The 19355-nt window shown below is 37.3% G+C and overlaps 1 protein-coding gene across 1 annotated transcript in view; it reads right to left on the minus strand.

Annotated features, from left to right (window-relative positions):
- The window catches only part of MAN1A2 (mannosidase alpha class 1A member 2), a 146423-nt gene that overhangs the window by 21435 nt on the left and 105633 nt on the right, over positions 1–19355 (minus strand). Inside the window, exons 9-10 of the mRNA XM_062005630.1 lie at positions 8286–8401; positions 1788–2007 (exon numbers count right to left, since the gene is read on the minus strand). Coding sequence (XP_061861614.1) covers positions 1788–2007; positions 8286–8401 — 336 coding nt within the window. The remainder of the gene's footprint in view (positions 1–1787; positions 2008–8285; positions 8402–19355) is intronic.

Here is a 19355-nt window from a genome sequence, read left to right on the forward strand (position 1 = left end):
TGCAACCAGGTAGTTCTGTCATTAAAGCATACAATTATGTCTCAAATCCTGCTGTTAAAATATAATGAATAAGTTTGATATTGTGGATGTAACAGTTACTGTCTTTGAAAAATCAGTCCAAGCAAAAAAAATCCACCAAAACCCACAAAACCTCCCCCAAATCCACATTCATGAGATTGCATGATTGAACTAAAGAAAACTAGGGCATTGCAAATTTATAGCTGTCTGTGTATTCTTATGCAGTCATTAAGTATGTTACAAAAACTTGTATTCCCCTCATCTTTTGACTTATTTAGGGTACAGAATAAAAGTTTGAAGGAATAAAATCAGGATGGCACACACAAACAACTGTAAATTTAGCATTGTATATTTTAAGTGTCAAATTAAACATTTAAATGTAGTTTTTCAGAATGCAACAATAGCTACCACAGCCTACCTTTTTCCTTAAGGGTTCTCATTTTTTTCTCTCTTTTTTTAGTTTTAATGCTGTTGCTAGTCATGCAAAAGTAACACCTACATGACTGAATTCTTTAAAATGACAGGTAATTATACAATGATACTATGTAATCCTGTGAGCAAATACATCTTCATACAAATCTTAAAACTGTTTGAGTTTTAGTTATCATTACTTCTACTATGAATTTATTTCAGAATCTTATTTCTCTAATGGCTACACAAAGTCATTTCCAATTTCCAACCTACATTTATTCATGGCAAGTTTATAAATCTTGATCTTGGTTCAATCATGTTACTTATATTTTAAAATAACTCTATTTCTCTTCAGTGTTTACCCCTTGATAACAAATTTGTTCCCTTCTTTGATATTATTTTTCTAGGCTGAGCATGCTAACCTTTTTTATTTTCCCACTGTAAGATAAAAGCTCTGTCACTCTAATCATTCTGTTGGTCCTTCTCTGCATTTTTTGTGCTTGAAACTCAGATTTGTACAGAGTATTCTGGATGAAAAATTACATATGTCTTCTGAGGCAGCGTGAATATTCTCTAATCTCTGCTGAAAATTCTTCACCTGATACAGACTAGGACTATACTGGTATTTTTCAATTCTCAGTTTGAAGAGAGAGCTCTTGCATTTTTTCTAGAGAACTACTTCTTTCTCACAGTCTACTCCTCAAGACCTTCCCTGTTTATTATTCTGACACTACTGTTTTAATTGCGTCTTGTGACTTTATGGCTGCTGTAAGTGTAATCACCACACTTCAACTTTATGCATCAAGGTCACTACTAAAGACGTAAAATAAACCTGGTCTAGAAGACTGAACTTGAGAGACTTCCACCCCAATAGTGAAGTCTGATACAGCCTCCTCGTTAGTCAGGTCTTTGGCCATCTCATAGTTTGCATATTAATTTTCATCCTCTCTTGTACTTACCCAGACTGTACTACTAATAAAAATCATAAAAAGTGTATTTACGTATTTTTCACTCTACATAACTCTTTGAACAACATGTATGAAATGAAAAACTGCCCTATATATCTGTGAGGAGAAGATTTCACACGCACTCCTTCCCTCCTGCACCCATATAACCTATCTTAGCTGACTGATCCAAAAAAAGGGATTAATGCACAGGAAGGAACTATGTAAAGTCTGGTTTTACATTTACTCACTGAGACGTAGGTCAGAAGTAAATACATGGATGTTAACAAAATGATATCAGTATAAAAACAGTGCATGATAGACAAGGCATAGGTCCATAACATATCTTAGAAATAATTACAACAATATCTGTATTTCAACTACTGAAATAACTATATTAGCAATATATCTTACTTGTCCTGTCATACGATTCATGACATGTATGTGCAATTTCAGCTCCAAGCTGCAAATAATGTCCTGCTTTATCATCTCTGGAACCATCTGCTCCAAGGGCAAACATTCCTCCTGCAAAACAGGTCAAATGGCCCATCTTTCTTTCAAGGTGCCCGTTCTTCCACTCCCCAATGAAGGTCAGTCCTCCATTGGACTTTCTGATGAGATGTTTTTCTATGGCCTACAAGAAGATTAAGAGAACTTTCAAATACTGTTTCACATGTAAGTCTTACACGTTAGCTCTCCTTCAAAGAATAAAGCACTGTTTCTAAAACAAAAATAGTTTTCTTTCAAATTCACTTCTGAGCACTACAGGAACTAACACCTGTAAGAATAAAATCTAAATGCACACAAAAAAAATACTCTTAACTGCTAAACTATGCTAATAAGATCAAACATAGGAAAATCATGACATCGATAACATTCACTTTTAGCCGAGGATTCAGCACATATTTTATGACTGAAACAATGTTTGTCCACCTGTTAACTCTGATAAGTACCTTTTTGTTCTGCTGTACAGCCTCTGTGTACTCAGAAAATATATCCATGCTGGAAACTTTTGGTCAGAAACATATGTAAAAGCAGCACCTGTACTCTCAGTCAGTCTTTAATAGGCAGTGACAGGAATGCTCTAGCCAACTTCCAGCTGCTTCTCCATAGCAGCTTTCTGATTGCACATGGTCAAAGGCTGGGTGAGGGTTAGAGCAGCTGTTCACAAAAAAGCATTATTATTTTATAGGTGGGGCAACTGCTGCTTTTTTCTTTGCATATTTGTACCAATATACATTGTTTCTTGTGACTTACAAACGGTATTCTTCTGGTAGTAAGAAAAGCTGACCTAACCTTCCAAAGTTCACAAGCTACATGTTCTTTCAGAGTGGTTCACAACCCACAACAATCTACTGCAGCATTTAGTGTCTTTAGTATTTGACAGTTTTTCTTGTTTTTAGAATATCATTACAGTTTGAGTCCTAAAGAAAAATAATAAAGACAATTCTCTTCTTTACCATGGAGATACTAGTCCTATTTTCTTTCCAGAAATTTCCTTTTTTACTTCCACATACAACCACCTGATGGGTTCAAAACTTCCTTCAAAGTGCATTACCTGTGATTGGCCAGAGCACTCCAAGGATGATAAGAGTTGAAAAAGTGCCATTAAAAAGGCATTTACTACTCTCCTTGCCATCCAAAAGATCTATTACAGGAGTGAATTACTACCCCTCTCCATTACTTTTCTGGGATCTTACAACTGTAGGTCCACAACTGTGTTTTGCACTAAAACTAGATATACTGAGAAGACACAGGCAGAGGATCTTGCATATAATTAAAGAGGTTATTGTGGATGTGGATATCATGTCTGCTGCACATAGTTGTCTCCTTAATATCTACGCAGTGCAAACTATGCAGTTAGCTACAACATAGATTCAAGCAATAGCTTTTCCCTCTAAAGAGAAAGTATTTTGTTTTCAAAAAAAACAGATAAATGAAAAGCTTCAAGCTCTTCTGTAACAGTAGTAGGTATTTAATTTTTTTTTAAGCTGGTGCTTATGGGATGCAGGACTGTTAAAGCAGTGGTATTGAACTCAGTAATATTTGATAACACAGAAATCCTCCATCCAAGTACTGAAATAGCATCTGACAACCTTCCAAAGTTTTCTTCAACAAAAAACTTTTAAAACCCCCAAATTATTGAAATTATAGTTAGAAAAGGATGAATTTGTAGGACTAGGAGCCTCATCAGGGAAATACAGACATATAAACAGTAATCTGAAACAGTTATGGCTTTGAATACGTGTGTGTTTCTGTATGGTTTTCTGAATATGTTCCTGATGTGAGATGCTGCAGTGTTTGTAGTAACCTTTCTGAATAGTTATAGTAATAAAGCTACACCTCAGCCAGGTAGTCACTGAAGATCTGACAGTCCCTGTATGGCCAATGTGAATGTACCAGCTAAAAGACAATGCAGTGGACTGCAAGAAGAAGACTGCACTATCATCAGTAGGGCTCTGCTCCTTACTTGCACTGTGGACTGAGCCATCATTTGGATGGTGAAATTCCTCCACTGCCCTCTAAGCCTGCGCATTCTGAAGGTAATTAAAGAGAAGTGCTGGTTTGCAATCCTGTTGGGTTAATTTCTCCACTAATAGCACTGACAGATCTGAAGTTCAGGCTTATGGCAGGATCCATTGAGAAGAATGCAGAAATAACTGACAGAAACTAATATGTCTCTGACAGCTGCCTGAGTGGTTGTCTAACAGTCATGCAAATTGGCACCAAGGACCGGCAGGATACCATGGCTCCTGCTGTTACCGACCCTGAGCTCATCTGTTTTGTAAGTACTGGTACAGAAAAAGTTTGATCTGCTGAAAATTCTGACACTGAAGATGATACTGTAGCATTAAGTCTGTTGATTAAATTATCCCAGACTGTGACAAAACTGACGTTATGATTATGTTACCTAAAACTTGAGAAGTACTTTTTAAAGCAAGAAAGCTTACAAGGGTTTGGATTATTTCCTGGAGAAAGCCAAATATTGTATGAAATTCCATTTTGAATTGAATCTTTTGGCAATTTCATAATCGTTAAGGAATAAAAGTTTACAGAAGCATTTTCAAAGTGGCAAAATCACTGAGGTTGGCACCAGGAAAACCCGAAAAGGCCGAATTTATATACGTCTCCATGAGCTACTCCTTCACTCTAGACTTGCTTTCAGAGGTTTGAAGAACGTCTTCAGGATTAAGAACATCATCTAGATGCAATCTTAAACATCACTGTCTTGTATAAGGGGTAGTTTTCGAAATCTGAAAAGCAAGTTCTGTCAGTTACTTAAATTACATCTTGAGTCATAAAGGAAGCATCCCCAAAAAGAAAATAAATGCAACCCTCTAAAAAGACTTCATCATCCAACAACCTACTGCTTGCTAACTATAAAAAAAAGGACAATTAATATTTGAAGTAATTAACATGGAATAGTTGGTCCTTGTTGGAACACTGACTAGTGGACAAGAAATGCTTGAGCAGATTGGGACAGACGTGACATTCTTATCCTGACCTGGATGCCTAGGGCCACAGCGTACTCCAATAGGTACTGTAAAGCAATGACATCCAGCTGGACCATGAGGAGTACACATGCACTATAATGGATATCTACACTTACGTGCCCGAAGACTTCATACCAACTAAGAGATTAACTGATGGAAAGAGCTTCCTTAGTCTGTGACATGCTCAAAACATTAGACCAAGATGTGATAACAGAATGGCTCCTATCTGATATTCATGCTTCTGTGATTTTTACGAGTACAAAAGCAGCATGTCTTGCACCAGTCCTTGGTATATTATGATAGTCAAACATGCTGCTGAATCAGCTATCTAATGTTGTGCAGTAAGAACGAGTGAAGATCAAACATCTGAGACTAACAGATTGGACTACTCAAGGCAACAGATCAAAAGGAAGCTTCCCTATCCTCTGGCTGACACGAGAAGGAGAAAAGACACTTTTCTCCTAAGTGTCCTAAAAACATGCACCCGAGCTGGGAGGTCCACGTGATGATGTTGAAAGCAAAGCTAAGAGGCCCAACCCCAATATTTATCACCACAACAAATTCTCAACGAGTTTAACAATTTCACCTGTTATTCCAGCTCTGAATCTACATACTAGGACACTGAAATGAAGTGTCCTTTACAGTGGAAGACTGCACTAATGTTACATAGCACAAAGAGATCACAGATATGGAACTTATTTGTACTCTTGTAGCTAAGGAAGTGAAATGTGGCTGGATAGAGACTAGTAGATGCTGAGAACATTTCCAACTCCATCCTATGAGTGAGAAGAATGTATTTTACACCCTTTCCCTTCTGCTTGCTTAAATCACAAAGACCTTTTGCTACAAGTTTTGAAAAACAAAGAAGCATCAGCTATAGAGGAAGACCTATGGGCAGCAACAAAAGATTGGTAAGTGAATGGGATTTAAAAAATATTTCAAATTTCAAACAAAAATCCAAATTGCAATTACATAAAACAAATCCTACTTACTGACTCTTTGCCCATGTCTTTCAGTGTCAAGTAAGACCCAAAATAAACACAAATACTGAACCAGGGATGTTCCACAATGCATAAATCAGTATGGTTCATGCAGACACAAATATACAAGAGTGGGTTTGGCTGAAAGAAAGTCAAAGAGGAAGCTATATGATGGCAGGGCACATCACATGTAAAGTGGTGGCAGCTAAACTCTTTCTCCCTCCTATCCACAAATGTGTTTTCATCTGCTCCCAAATTTGCTTTGCTGTGTCTCTATTGAGAGACAAAGATTTTTCTGTATAAAATGTTTGCAAGTCAAAAGGATGAAAGTGAAAGTTTATTTTCTCTAATTTTGAAGTGTTCACGGTTTAGAAATCGGAATGAAGTATTTCAATAGTATATTAAACATCAATTGCTAAACCTTTTTAAACCCACAGATCCAATAAATTGTACAGGGTATTAAAAGCACTCAACTGATGTTTTTGATTACTAATGTTGACTCTAACAAACTCTGGAAAATGAAAGAAGTTCAAAAGGACTGTGAAACAGCTGATGCTTTAACAGTCTTTTAAAAAGTTCACAGAAAAAACATATAAAATGAGTGATGTGGTTTCAAAAATAAATGTTTGATTGATAAGTGTATGCAGATATTAGGAATATTAGCAATTTCAGGAACTTCCTTGGTGTTGTGCAAAATATTAGTCCTAAACAAATTCAAGGCAGCACAAACGAAGTGGATTAAAAGCTGGCTTGCTAAAATGGCTCAAAGTAAAAAAAAACCATAAAAAAAAAGTGAAAAATCCTCTTCCCATGAAGATTCTGCAAAGGTACTTGTATTCAATGCTAGGCAGCATTTTTACCAATGATCTGCAAAAAGAACATCTAGAGATGATACAAAAATTGACAGAGCTATTGATAGTGATAAGGGGAAAAAGTCACTCCTGTAAAATCATTCAGAATAGGTGACAAAGTGGGTTTTGCCTTAACAATTGTATTTTAGTAGAGATAAGTACAATTTAGTAGAGATAAGTAACATTCTATGATAAGTACAAGGTCACACACCAAGGAATCAAGAATGTGTATCACAGTAGAAGGAAAGCTGTAAATCAAAAGACTATAACTAGCTTCAGAGCAAAATCAACTGGAAACTGGATGACAATGTGAGGCAAAGGTAGAGTGCAAAGACAGCTTTTGGCTGCATAAAGAGGAGAATACTGAGAAGAAATCAGGCAATGATACATTAGAAGAACTATAAGATTTTTGTCTCCATACTGAAGAGACTGGAAAGTATCTAGAAAAGAAGCTTAAGAAATAATTCAAAATCTGTTTTATATTGTGAGAAGACAAAAAATAATGCATTTCTCCTTCAGGAAAGAAGGCTTATTTGTACCTTTGTTAGTAAGCAGATACATGATGCAGATAATCTTTTAAAACAATGTAGGGAAGGAAACAGGTCAAGGAATTGAAAGCCATGTAGTCAAAATCAGATCAAGAATAAGACATATTACAGCTTCAAGGCAATTTTGGACTAGAACTTTCACTATACATCTTTTAAAATGTGAATTTTGAGAACACAAAGAAAAGGTGTTTTGTTTTAGAAGACTGTACTAAAACTAAGCTTTAAAAGCTTGTCTTGAAAGAAAGATGGGACGCACAGAATACAGAACAAGTCAGGCAGCAAACACATATCTGCACTTGGACAAGACTACACAGTCCTTGCTGCTGTTCATACTGCAGCAAACACAGGTCTGCACTTGGACAAGACTACACAGTCCTTGCTGCTGTTCATACCACAGCAAACTTGTCTAAAACTAGTGCAGTTACTCTCTACACGTCTTAACTATATAGCATAGGCATGTTAGCATAGATAGGCACAAGTGAGTCAGATGAAAGATGCCCGTGTATGGGGAAATTAAGAAAAGAGTTGGGCAGCATAAAGCTCAGAGCCACCACAAAAATGCCCTCACCCCAAATTCCATTGAATCATCCTATAGTGTTACCCTGCTTAGGCAAGAACTAGTTGATCTGTGAGAGGCAGCAAGGCTGTATCACAAAAGAACCATAGAGTAAGGAAGAGGTATGAACTACATTTTTCAAGATAAATAAGGAAAAGAAAATCTAAATGTACTAGAAAATAATTTAAAGAGTAAAACAATTCAGGACTTCAGCTCCTAGAACTACAAACTATAGCTCAGGCTTTTACATTACGTCATTGTGCACGAGCCGATTATGTTTAGCACAATAATCTGAATCCAATATATCCCATAATAATACTTTTTAAACTACTCAGAGTGAAAGCTAGTATTATTCATCACTTGATTTCTTAAAACTTACGTAATCAAAACAAGTCCTGGGTGGGGGGGGTTGTGTGTTTTTTTAGGTATTAAAGATGGGTTTGAAGTTACCCTGTATTAGAAAACTCAATGAAATATAATCACCTCAATTGCATCGTCGTACATTTTCCTTGCCTCAGTGTCCATCTTGTCTGACATAAGCCAGGCTTTCAATAAATATTCATAAAAACTGTCTCCCAGCCCGCCCACGGATGTGTGATCTGTAGGAGAGAAACAGGAAAAAGTTGAAGTTGTTATGTAACAGCACCTTAAATTTATTCAAAACATAAACTTGCATTTTTAAGGTCTACTGCTGTAGAACTGTCAATATTTTAAGCCTGTTTAGCAGGACAAAGCTGCTCTGTACTCCCTACCTCCTCTCAACTTACTTCATAGGCATGGAACCTGCTGTATGTGTTAACTATTTGTCATTCAGCACAGGCTATTTCTTTTTATCAGTAGACTAACCTCTGTTTTCATTTCATTCCGCAAACCCTAATTGTTTTGCTGACAGGGCCTGGTGAGGCCAGAGGTGTGCTTTTTTTTTTTATGTTAAAAAGTATATATATAGAAAAGGTGGGATCTCTGTATCCAGGATGCAACCTGGTCATGTGGCTGTCTATGAACTGTCACGAACTGCCCAGAACTCAATCATTCCAGGAGATTTTTATTTACACTGAGGTAGTTGCTTAACAGACTAACGAATTTCTCAAAGTAAATGTTATTATTTAAATTATTTCAGTGAAAATGGAGGCAAGTTGCCTTCACAGTGTACAACACAAGCCCTGCTGTGTTCCACCGTGCCTGAGCAGCCACACAGAGCCATACCAGCTGCTACACACAGGGTGAGGCTGCTTGACTATTGCGATCCATCCCCACATAAACTGGACCTCATAACACAAAATTTGTTGGGTTTTTTTAATTGCAGAGGTTGCTTTTCACAAGTAAGAGTCATTGTTACTCTGTGCTGACAGACCACATGAGAACTACCTACATTTTTCTTTGAGTGAACTATCATACATCCCCACAAAAAGCCTACTGATGGTCTGACTCAGTCTTGGAGCTCCTGTTTGAACCTCAGTAAACACTCCCTCGGTACACCCTTCATTCAAAAAGCAGCACTCTCTATATGAGTTAATAACCAGAGCAGCACATCACGTTTTCCTTCCCAACATTACAGGCCTCAAAATGTTTGCATCAGAACCCTTAATTTGCTGATGCTAGGCAAAGACAATGTTTAAGACCAACTTTGTTACAATGTCAGAAACTCACTGTCCTAAACATGGCTGTTACAGTCACACAAGTTCCCTTTTATTGAGTGAAAAAACAGAAAAAGATATAATACTTCCTTTCCCAAAGTAGAAAAAAAAAAAACCCCAAACCTTGAAAATGTTATATTATTCAAAGCCTTTCCAGGATAAATGTGTAGAAGAGGCTGGAGCTCTCCTTCTGTTCCTTTTTCCTCCAAGCACCGTCTTGCCCCAGCATGTCTGCTTGTCTCTGAAGATGCAAGATGCTAGAGTTGAGAGACACTTCTATCCTAACTCTTCTAAATGCCTTTTGACTCCTCTGCTACTTATCAATGGATTTCTAAACGAAGGAAGAAGAAAGTTGAAAGCCTGTAGCTTTCCCCATTTGTGAATTTTTTCCCCTTGTGAATTTGGAGCAAATTACTTATTCACTTCTCTGGTATTTCAAAATCTCTTAGATGGCTTTTTCACACCCAGGTACTCAGTGGTTTAACCACGAACAATGAGTTTTCATAAGCTTTCTAGCTCTGAGCTGTAAGAGGGCATTCAGGTCACAAGTCACTTCCACAAATGCAAGGAGCAGAAATTACTCCTTCAACGCAGAATTACATTCTCAAGTAAACACAAGAATTAAGAATCTGTGGTTTTCAGAAAAAAAATAAACAAACCATCCCAAGACTTATGTGAGCACTACTGAGTGACTGTCTTCACAGGAGATATGTTTTAAAACTACTACTGTTAAGCTGCTGCCTCCTCCCCAGCTGATCTCTGACACTTTTGTCAGCATTGCTCCTCTGCTAGATTTCTTTCATGGATGCACTCTGACCTCAATCAAGACAGTGTTGCCGAACCCTCAGCAGGCTTTGTCATGTAGCAGCTCCATCTGGTTTCAGGGTAAGAAAAGAAGTGGAAAAGGTTTATTTCCTAAGAGAGAAATCCCCATTCCAGATGGGTTTCCAATGTCAATTATGGGAAACATGCCCTGTTTCAGGCCTATTTCACGCAGTCATTTGAGAAATGTCTTTCTCTCCTGTCAGCAGCTCTTCTACTCCTCCACACTGCTTCTCCTCTTAGATGAAAGTACAGAAAAAACACAGGAACCAGCAGCATCAGGATACACAGGACTCAAAGCCATCCCCTAGACAGTCTTTTCTTCTTCATGCATTCAGAGAACAGAGCTGCACAAACCTCTCAGATATGGATCCTCCTCCCACTCAGCAAGTGAGAAGAAACATGCTAAGGGATTTTGAGGCCTTGCGGCTCCCAGTAACACTATTTTCTTCATTCCCATTTCTTACACCTTGCTTCAAATTTCAAGTACTACAAGTTTTCAAGGCTTCTCTTTCATTAAACTGTGGGCTCCTCTTCTCCCACGCTGACGCCTTTGTCAGTTGGACCAGAGAGCAGACCTGTCAGAAAAGGCGAACTGATTCTGTTCCTTCTCTTCAGTAACAGGAAAGGGACAGATGAAACATTTTTGATGGTCACATTTGATAAGACATCACAGACAGGTATCTCTCACACAGAGGAGCTGATTGCATTGAGATACAGCTGTCCTTATTTTCCTGACTCTTCCTCATCTGAAAATATAGCCAAAAGAGGGTGGAAGTGAAAAGGAGGCCACCAGAGCAGCTGAACTGAGGTTTTAGCACAGCAAGTTCTCCAACTGCTACAGCTGCATGAACTGCACCCTGGCAAGATCTTCTTTTGGTCTTCTGCTAGTGTCAGAAGGTGTTGCTGAAGAAGAATTTGCTTTGTTTTCTGTAATAACTGAAATTTATGTCTGAAAGTTAAAAATGACTGAAAATTAAAATACTTTTGTGACAGACTGTGGGACTTTGAAATCCTGCTCTCATCTAGAAGTCAAAATGCTGAAGAAATACTTTTCAAGATCGCATAGCAAATATATAGCTGGTGAAAACTGTGGATTTAGGTCATCACATATCATTCTCTCCTATAAACAAAGCTCGCTTCCCAAACTTATCATCAGGTCCATGGTGTTTATCACTCTCTCCTGCTATTTGAGCTACTGCTCAGACAGATTCAGAGATTTAACTCAGCTCAACTCAAAACGTTTTGCTCATAAAAATGTTTTGCACATAAAACATTTTGAAGTTTTTCAATCAGCCTTAACCTTGCATGTCAATCTAGAGTACTATAAAAAGAACACCTCATGATTTGAATAACTGAGATTACAATAGCATCTTGGGACTGGGTACTCTTCAGTACACAGCTGTGACGGTGTTGTTATGTTTAAAATGTTTGTGTTTTGCAAATCTAAAAATGGATTTCTTTGTTCACATCAAATATATGTATAAGGATTATTTAATTAGCTTTATGTAATTTAAAGTTTTTTACTGTGAAGAAGTGTTTTACAGTGAAATCCTAAAGTAAAATTCTTTCCAGATTAAGACAAATATAGCAAAGAGAACAGAAGTATGAGGGCATATCAAATATGGCAGAAGCAACATGTTCTGTTCAATGACATGTACACATTTTTAGAACACTGATTCCTTACAATCAAGACAAATGAAGATATATTCTTCATTCCTTATTTTTTCAAGTGTAGGCCCAGATGACTGGGAAAGCATAACGGATTCCAGTCAAAATTCCCTCCGAAATCTTATTTTAAACTAGAAGACATAGCATCTGCAGTTCCAAGAAACACCTTAAACTCCTGCAACCAAAAGCAATTACAAAAAGCCCTGTATTTGTAATGGTTTGTCACACACTTGAAAGGATGTTGTGTGCAAAACTGTGGTCAGCTGTTTGTAGGCCTCCTCCTTGGCAGAAATAGACAAACAGAATCCTAATAAAAAGACATGATATTTACAGTTCATAGCGACATTTTTTTCTCAGATACTTCAAAAGATATACATCTTGTTAAATATTGACATTTTTCTTCTTAATGAATGCAGTTGAAAAAAAAACCCCACCCAATCAATTTCATAGCAATATTTTAATATTGATTGATAAAAGAAGATCTATATTTAGTCAAATACTGTGTCTCCTTTAATATTTCAAAACACACATCCACCTCTTTCCCCTAGACTCAATGGAAGACCTTCTTTTAAATTCTCATGCCACCATTACATAATCTTTCTAAAGCTAGTTTTACTCTAAATGATCTTATTCATATCAGCAATCCATTAGCTCAGTGCTGATGCAGTCTCCTCTGATGAGAACCAAGACAATTATTTCACAGCGATCCACAGCAGGTCAGAAAGGAGCATACACGCTATCTAAATGAAATGACAATGAATCTCAGCTTGAGATATGAGGGAGAGTCTGTGACTCTCTGGTGATTTGTTCTCTCCAAATGAAATTGTTTCTTTACAAATCAGGGGAGACAAATAAACATGTTTTTCCTCTGCTAGCTCTTCGGGGCGTAGGCAGCAGGGTTCTCCCTCCTCAGTTTCAGCTGAGGCACTGTGACGGATCTGGCTGTTCTTCTCCACGACTAATATTTTGCAATGGTAGGAGGTAATAGGGACACTGGGCATGAACATAGTATGTTCTTCTTTCTTGTACTCAGATCTACCTAATGGCTGAAAATAACTTCCTCCAGAGCAAACCAGTTTCTATGTGAACTGCAGTGGTTCCCAAGAATATGGTTATGGCAGCAGACTGCAAGTTTCAACCATGTGCCACTTCTTTTTGTTTACAGGAAAAGTTTGATACAGTGAGCAATAAAATATTTTCCACAACAACTGAAAGCCCCCTAAAGACAACATTAATAACAAAACCCGTCCTAATGAAGGTCTACCTGCTCCCTAGAGCAAACTTCAGATGCGTAAATTATTTTTAAGCAGATGGCTTTAAGTAGTTAACAGCAGATTAATGAAGCAAAGTAAAAATAGTTCATGATTTGGTAAATCCTCTCTGCTTTGTGCCTTAATTGTTCAATTGTCATTTCCTGGCAATGCGCAGGAATAAAGAAGCCAAGCATTGTTTTAAAAGCAGCACATTATGTCAGCACTGATGCTTCAGTCACAACACCTGAGAGTGAGGCTTCGTGTTACCCATGAGCAGATGTTTAGTGACCCACTGCCCCTTCCTGACCCCAAGGCACATCCTCCCGTCCTTTCATTGCTTCCATAAAGCTTATGCATCATGTACTGCACAGGGAATGAAAAAGATTAAGCAAAATGCTGAGCAGAAGTACATTTAGCATGCACAGGCTGCCGTGCTGAAAAGCAGTACAGTGAGAGAACATTCTAGCAGTACATAAGCACAAGCAGGCGGAGATGAGGATCAACTATGCCAACACTATTTTTAATTCACGAATTTTTAACTGCAATACTGATTTAATATTTTTAAGTACAGACAGCAACAATACAACTAAGCAATGAATTAGAAGTTCAGCAATATGTAGAAGAAACTCAAGTCTTAGAAGTGGAATATTTAGTTATGACTCTAAAGTAAAGGAAAACTAACTTAAACATGTCAACAGTGCTATACCTAATAGACCGGAAACACCAAGGTGAAACATTTATTTCAACCAAAAGACAAGTAGCACAGAACTAATTTGCAATGAAAGCGGTAAAAATAGATCACAAACACTATGTCTTTGACAAAGTCTTATTGCAGTATGTCAGAGAAGGAGTTCAAGAGTGGAAAAGGTAAGTGACCAGGAGGTAGCAGTGAAGTGATCAGGCTAATATTAATTTTCAGTAAGAAACCCACACATTCCATCACCATTGGTTGTTCAGGGTACTAACTGGTCTTAATACTGCAGAAGTTCTCTTTCTCTGTGTATGAAACTTTTGAAAAATTACTTTTTTGTTTGTCTTCAGAGTGGCTCTGATTAAATTTCAACTCAATCTGTACTTCATGTAGTTGGACTTAGTGCCCCTTAGCTGCTCTAAATAGGTGCAAGTTCCCTTTCTAATCCTTTAATCCAGAAAGCCAAAGCCCTGGAAATTGCAGCTGCTGTAATTCACAGTGGAAATTCAACCAAAGGATGCCACAAGCCCCAGTGGAATGCTTAAAAGTGCAAACACTTGTAAATTAACTGCAGCAGAAGCAGCACTGATAAAAGGAAGTGGAGGTGCAATTTTTAGCCAGCTATGAATCATTTATCACTAAGGAACACATTACTAGCATAAGAATTTTTCTGAAACCAAGCAGGTTGTCACATAACAGAGCCACGTTCAAAGAATAGCTAAAGTTGCAAAGCCAAGCACTTTTGGGTTAGAAGACTGTTGAACAGACATTGCTTCCCATTCTACTATCTGGTGCCACAACAGATTCAAGCTCAACAAAAACCTAGCTCAGCTCCTCCCATCCTGGGAATGCATAATCACCCCATGCTCAGCACACACAACTCCAGAGGAAGTCACAGCTGAACTCAACACTCCATATGGAGAGAGTGGATGTGAGTATTTTTCAAAGGCTTGGAAAAATAGGGGTCACTTTCTCCTCAAGAAATCCTGTAACAAATAATACCCACAGTATTTCATATCCAAACCATGATGGTCTTTAGTTCTTAACTGTATGTTTAGAAAAAACAAACTTTAATCTAGGTAGAATAACATTCCACCTCTAGCTTCATTTCAAAATATCTGTGAAGCATTTTTGTCAAAGCTGTTTTAAAAAACCCAACAAAACAGCTTGAGGCAGACAGAATAGTTCAGTTGGAAGAGTTGAAATCTGGAAGCTACAAGACACCGAAAACACAATCACTTAATGGCAAGTGTTGAGCAATCTTAATTGTAAGTTCTACTGTTTTCTCATATAATGAAATTAAGCAAAATGACTTCCTAGAACTGCAGTGATTATAAAACTGAAGACTGAAAGTCTCAAATTTGCACAATTCAAGTGTGTGTAAGGATAACGGAAATAATTTGAAACAAAAGAGCAAATACAACTACCCAACTAAGATATCTATTTAGGTAACTCATACTGGTAAAACCAAACATATTTTCAAATAGAATGTAAAATATAATTCTGTAATGTCAAAGGAGTATCCTGATTTGGTACCTTAAAACAGGCTCTCCTTCCAAACTCAGCAATTCACAGCTGGAACAAGTTTTTTCCTTTTTGTATTCAAATTTCTGCAAAACTTCAAAACATTCCAGCTATTATTTGGGATTCTGGAAAGATTTAGCTGTTATTTATAATTCTGGAAAGATTTAGGTCATCTCTCAGAAGATATATTCATGAACTAAAGACCAATCAACTAAATATGTCAATTCCACAAGTGAAAATTAAACACCTTCAATCTGTACATTGGTGCCTTATCACCTGATTTTTTTTTTTCCTGGATTATTACATTTGCCATCAGAGCCACCTGAATGAAGTACACTTGACTCTCTGCCAAGTCTGGAGTCAGCATAAATCCCACCTGTGCTGGTAGTTTTAACTAAGCTGCTAGAATTGGCAGTGGATTGATGGGAAGTCAGGTACCTTTTTACCTCTGGTGACTTTTCACTTGATAAGGCGGCTGTGAAAAACAGCTAAGAGGCGGTAACATCATCTGTTAGAAACAATTCTCCCTTAGGTAGGTATCTGTCCACAACACAGAGAGTCCATTTTGAATAACAGTTTCTACATAAGGGGATTGACAAGCTCTTTAGGTCACTACAACTAAAATTCATTCACCTTAGTCTTCTGATATGATCTCAACTCTCCGCTTAAATCAAGAAAAGCAGAGAAAAAAACCCCTTTATTAGATTAAATCTAGCCCAACATCCATCTATGAAAAATTAGCTGGCAAAACCACTGTCAACAACTTTGCCTCCTCCTTTCAAACTGTATCAAGCCTATAGCAGTTTACATACTTACATATGTGTGTGTGTATATAACACGCGAATGCTGACAGACGAGCAGATTCAAAGAAACAATGAACATATATTTTTTCATATATTCATGGATTTCACCACATGCAGTATAAAACCAGGCTACTCCATATGCTTCTTTCTCTTAGACTTGTGCCTATGTATCTCTTCTTTTTCTTCTTATGGCAAGATGTCAGAAATAGCACACACACAGCTGGCTGATGTTTTGGTCACTCTACAGGTGCTACGAAACTGTGCTGATTGTAAGACTTAGTTTATGATCTACTACTGGGACTGAGCTACAACACCCTAAGTTTAGGCTGCATTCATTACCATCCCTCTCCTATTTTTTACCATATAGGCCAAAAAATGCTACAGTGTGAGACTTCTGAGATGAGACAGCATTTTACCTTGCTCCTACAGGACAGTCCAGCTCACAGTGGAACTTCACGACAAAAAGAATCCATTAGGAAGATAGATTCAATGTCCACTAATGAAACTACAGACCCTCTCCTCTCAATGTCACTAAACTACAAATGTTTCTGGTGTGACCACAAGAAGGCATATCTCCACACATATCTCGGAGCATGAAGTATCACGTACTGAAGACAGAATGAAAAGAAATCATAGAAAAGTCAGGGTTGGAAGTGACCTCTAGAGATCATTTAGTCTAATCCAGGTTCTCCTCGATCAAGTCACACAGGAACGTGTCCAGACGGGTTTTGAAAACCTGCAGAGAAGGAGATTCCACAGCTTCTGGAAATGGACTATTACATGTCCTCATCCAAATCTACTGGTGGTCTAGATAACATTACTATAAAGAGCTAGCTACATAGCCTCCAACAACTGATACAGAAGGAATAAAATAAAAACTAGTAACTGTAATAAGGCTGCAAGAAGTTTGTGACTGGACCTATGTAGGCTTTCCTTTTGGTAAGAATCGAGTAAGGTTAAGAACAGTTAAAAAATACAGTTTAGGTATACAGGGATCCTAGTACAAAATAAATTATTAAAGAAACAATGAGATTCCACAGGAGCTAAAATTTTAAAAATCCACAGAGCCCATGTCACAGGGTACCTTTTTACTCCCCAATAATTTTTTTTTTCAAGATTATCAAGCAGCACCCTAACATTTGTCAGACTTTTCATACAAATGAATTTACTAAAATTCAGCGAGGAAAATAAATGTTAAAGCTGTTGCAGGACACTCCCCACTAAGACTATGTTCTAAAAGTAGGAGTTTGGTGGTACAGCAAAACAAAACATTGGTATCTTTCCACAGCAATGTATGTAAGCACTTTCAAAACCCAGTTACACCATATCCTGATTTCTTCTTTAGGAATTATTTATAGGCAGTCCTTCTCAAATACATAATTCAGACTCATGTTTAACCTCTCAATAACACTAAAATCTTTAACAGACTAAACAAAGCTTTTATTTGTTTAGCTTTTTCAGCATCTTGCTCAATGGACCAGCAAAATGTCTTAACCTTGTAGACATAGAAAAGCATATTCTCTGTAATGCACAGCTCTGCTGTATTTCTTTAAAACGAAGTTTTAACAGATTAACTTGTTCTTGGCTTCTAATGAATAAACAAATTTGAATGCAGCCCTTTCTCGGAACAGAGTTGATTACATTTGTACATAGTTGTAAAGCACAAGGGCAAGGAGAATTCCTCAGCAGATTACCTAGATTATTTTCTATTCAAAACACATGCTTATTCCTAAATACAGAAGAAGACATGGGAAAAAAAAAATTACAGACATCTACCAAGACAGCAAAGAAAACTAAACAGCAGAGAACCACCCCATCTTCTCATCTGCAACTGACACACATATGGCTACTGCTGGAAGTCTAGAAATCATGTGGTTTTATTTGTTCATAATGTACTCAACTGAAAGCAGATTTGAAATTAAAACTCCTACCACAATAAATGCTTGCATCAGTCTCCAAACTAACCATCACAAAGATCATGTGTCTCCAGTTCTATAACTGACGTTCCAATCACAGATCAAAAAAAGACATTTACTTGCCACATTAAATAAATGCGCAAAGATGAAGTCAGGTTGGGAACTACTTCTACAAGTACTTCTACAATAGATGCAATTAATTATTTTAATCCTGTACCATTTCTATTTAAGAGAGTAAAAATCTTTTCTGTAAGCCAAAGTGGAAAAAAAAAATCACTGAAGGATTAAAACTATTACTCACAAGACCAAACTGATGTTAATTATCTAATGTGTTTTGAAATACACTTTTTGGAAAATACAAGCTTACTTGACACAACTCCATTCACTTCCTTTTAGATTATGGATGTTTTGCCAGAACTTGACATTATGTTTCACAATTTATTTTTTTTTAATGAGTTTTGACACTGATGGTTTTTTTAGCATTGTCTAGATCATTTAGGGGTATTAACGGATATAATTAACAGATATAAAATAACTACTGGTAAACAAAGTATCTAGTAAATAAACAAACAATATCAGGGACGTATGTGGAGAAAATGCAAAGCACCTTCACAGTTAAAGAACATCAGCAGCTTCAGCCGGCAAAGATAGGATTTTTCCAGTACTAGCTTCTTTCTCAACCCATAACTAGACTATCAACCTGTTAAGAAGGTAACTGTAGCATAAATTATCTGAAATATTGATCTGCATTGTTTCTTGAACCTAACAAAAGGCCATTTCATTCTTCAGTGTTATTCATTTCACCTTGCAATCTGCAAGAGTTTTAATCTCCCAGAGGCAAAGACTGAAAGTGTTTCTTTGCTTAAAAGTTCCAGTAATAGCAAGTCAAACAGTGATTTGTTTATCAATCTCTTCAGCATCTTTGAAACTTCGCACTCAAGACAGCCACCCTTCCTATATAGTAAATGGGGCTCACTCTAGCAGGGCAGCATCCTTCAACCGACATGCTGATTATTCTTAGCCTTCTCACACATGGGAATTACAAAGAATGCGAAAGCATCTTCTTCATCAAGTTATCTGAGTAAGGAGCATTCAGTATAAAATAACAAATGACAAGGAGATTGGAAAATTAAACACACAGACATTAACAAGCAGGTGGTAACACACAGTAACACAACTACAACCCTTCAGCTACTGATTGATGGGCAATTAAAGGAACTACTCAGGCACAGCCTC

This window comes from Colius striatus, chromosome 1, assembly GCF_028858725.1.
Source record: "Colius striatus isolate bColStr4 chromosome 1, bColStr4.1.hap1, whole genome shotgun sequence".
In the NCBI taxonomy this organism is placed as follows: domain Eukaryota; kingdom Metazoa; phylum Chordata; class Aves; order Coliiformes; family Coliidae; genus Colius; species Colius striatus.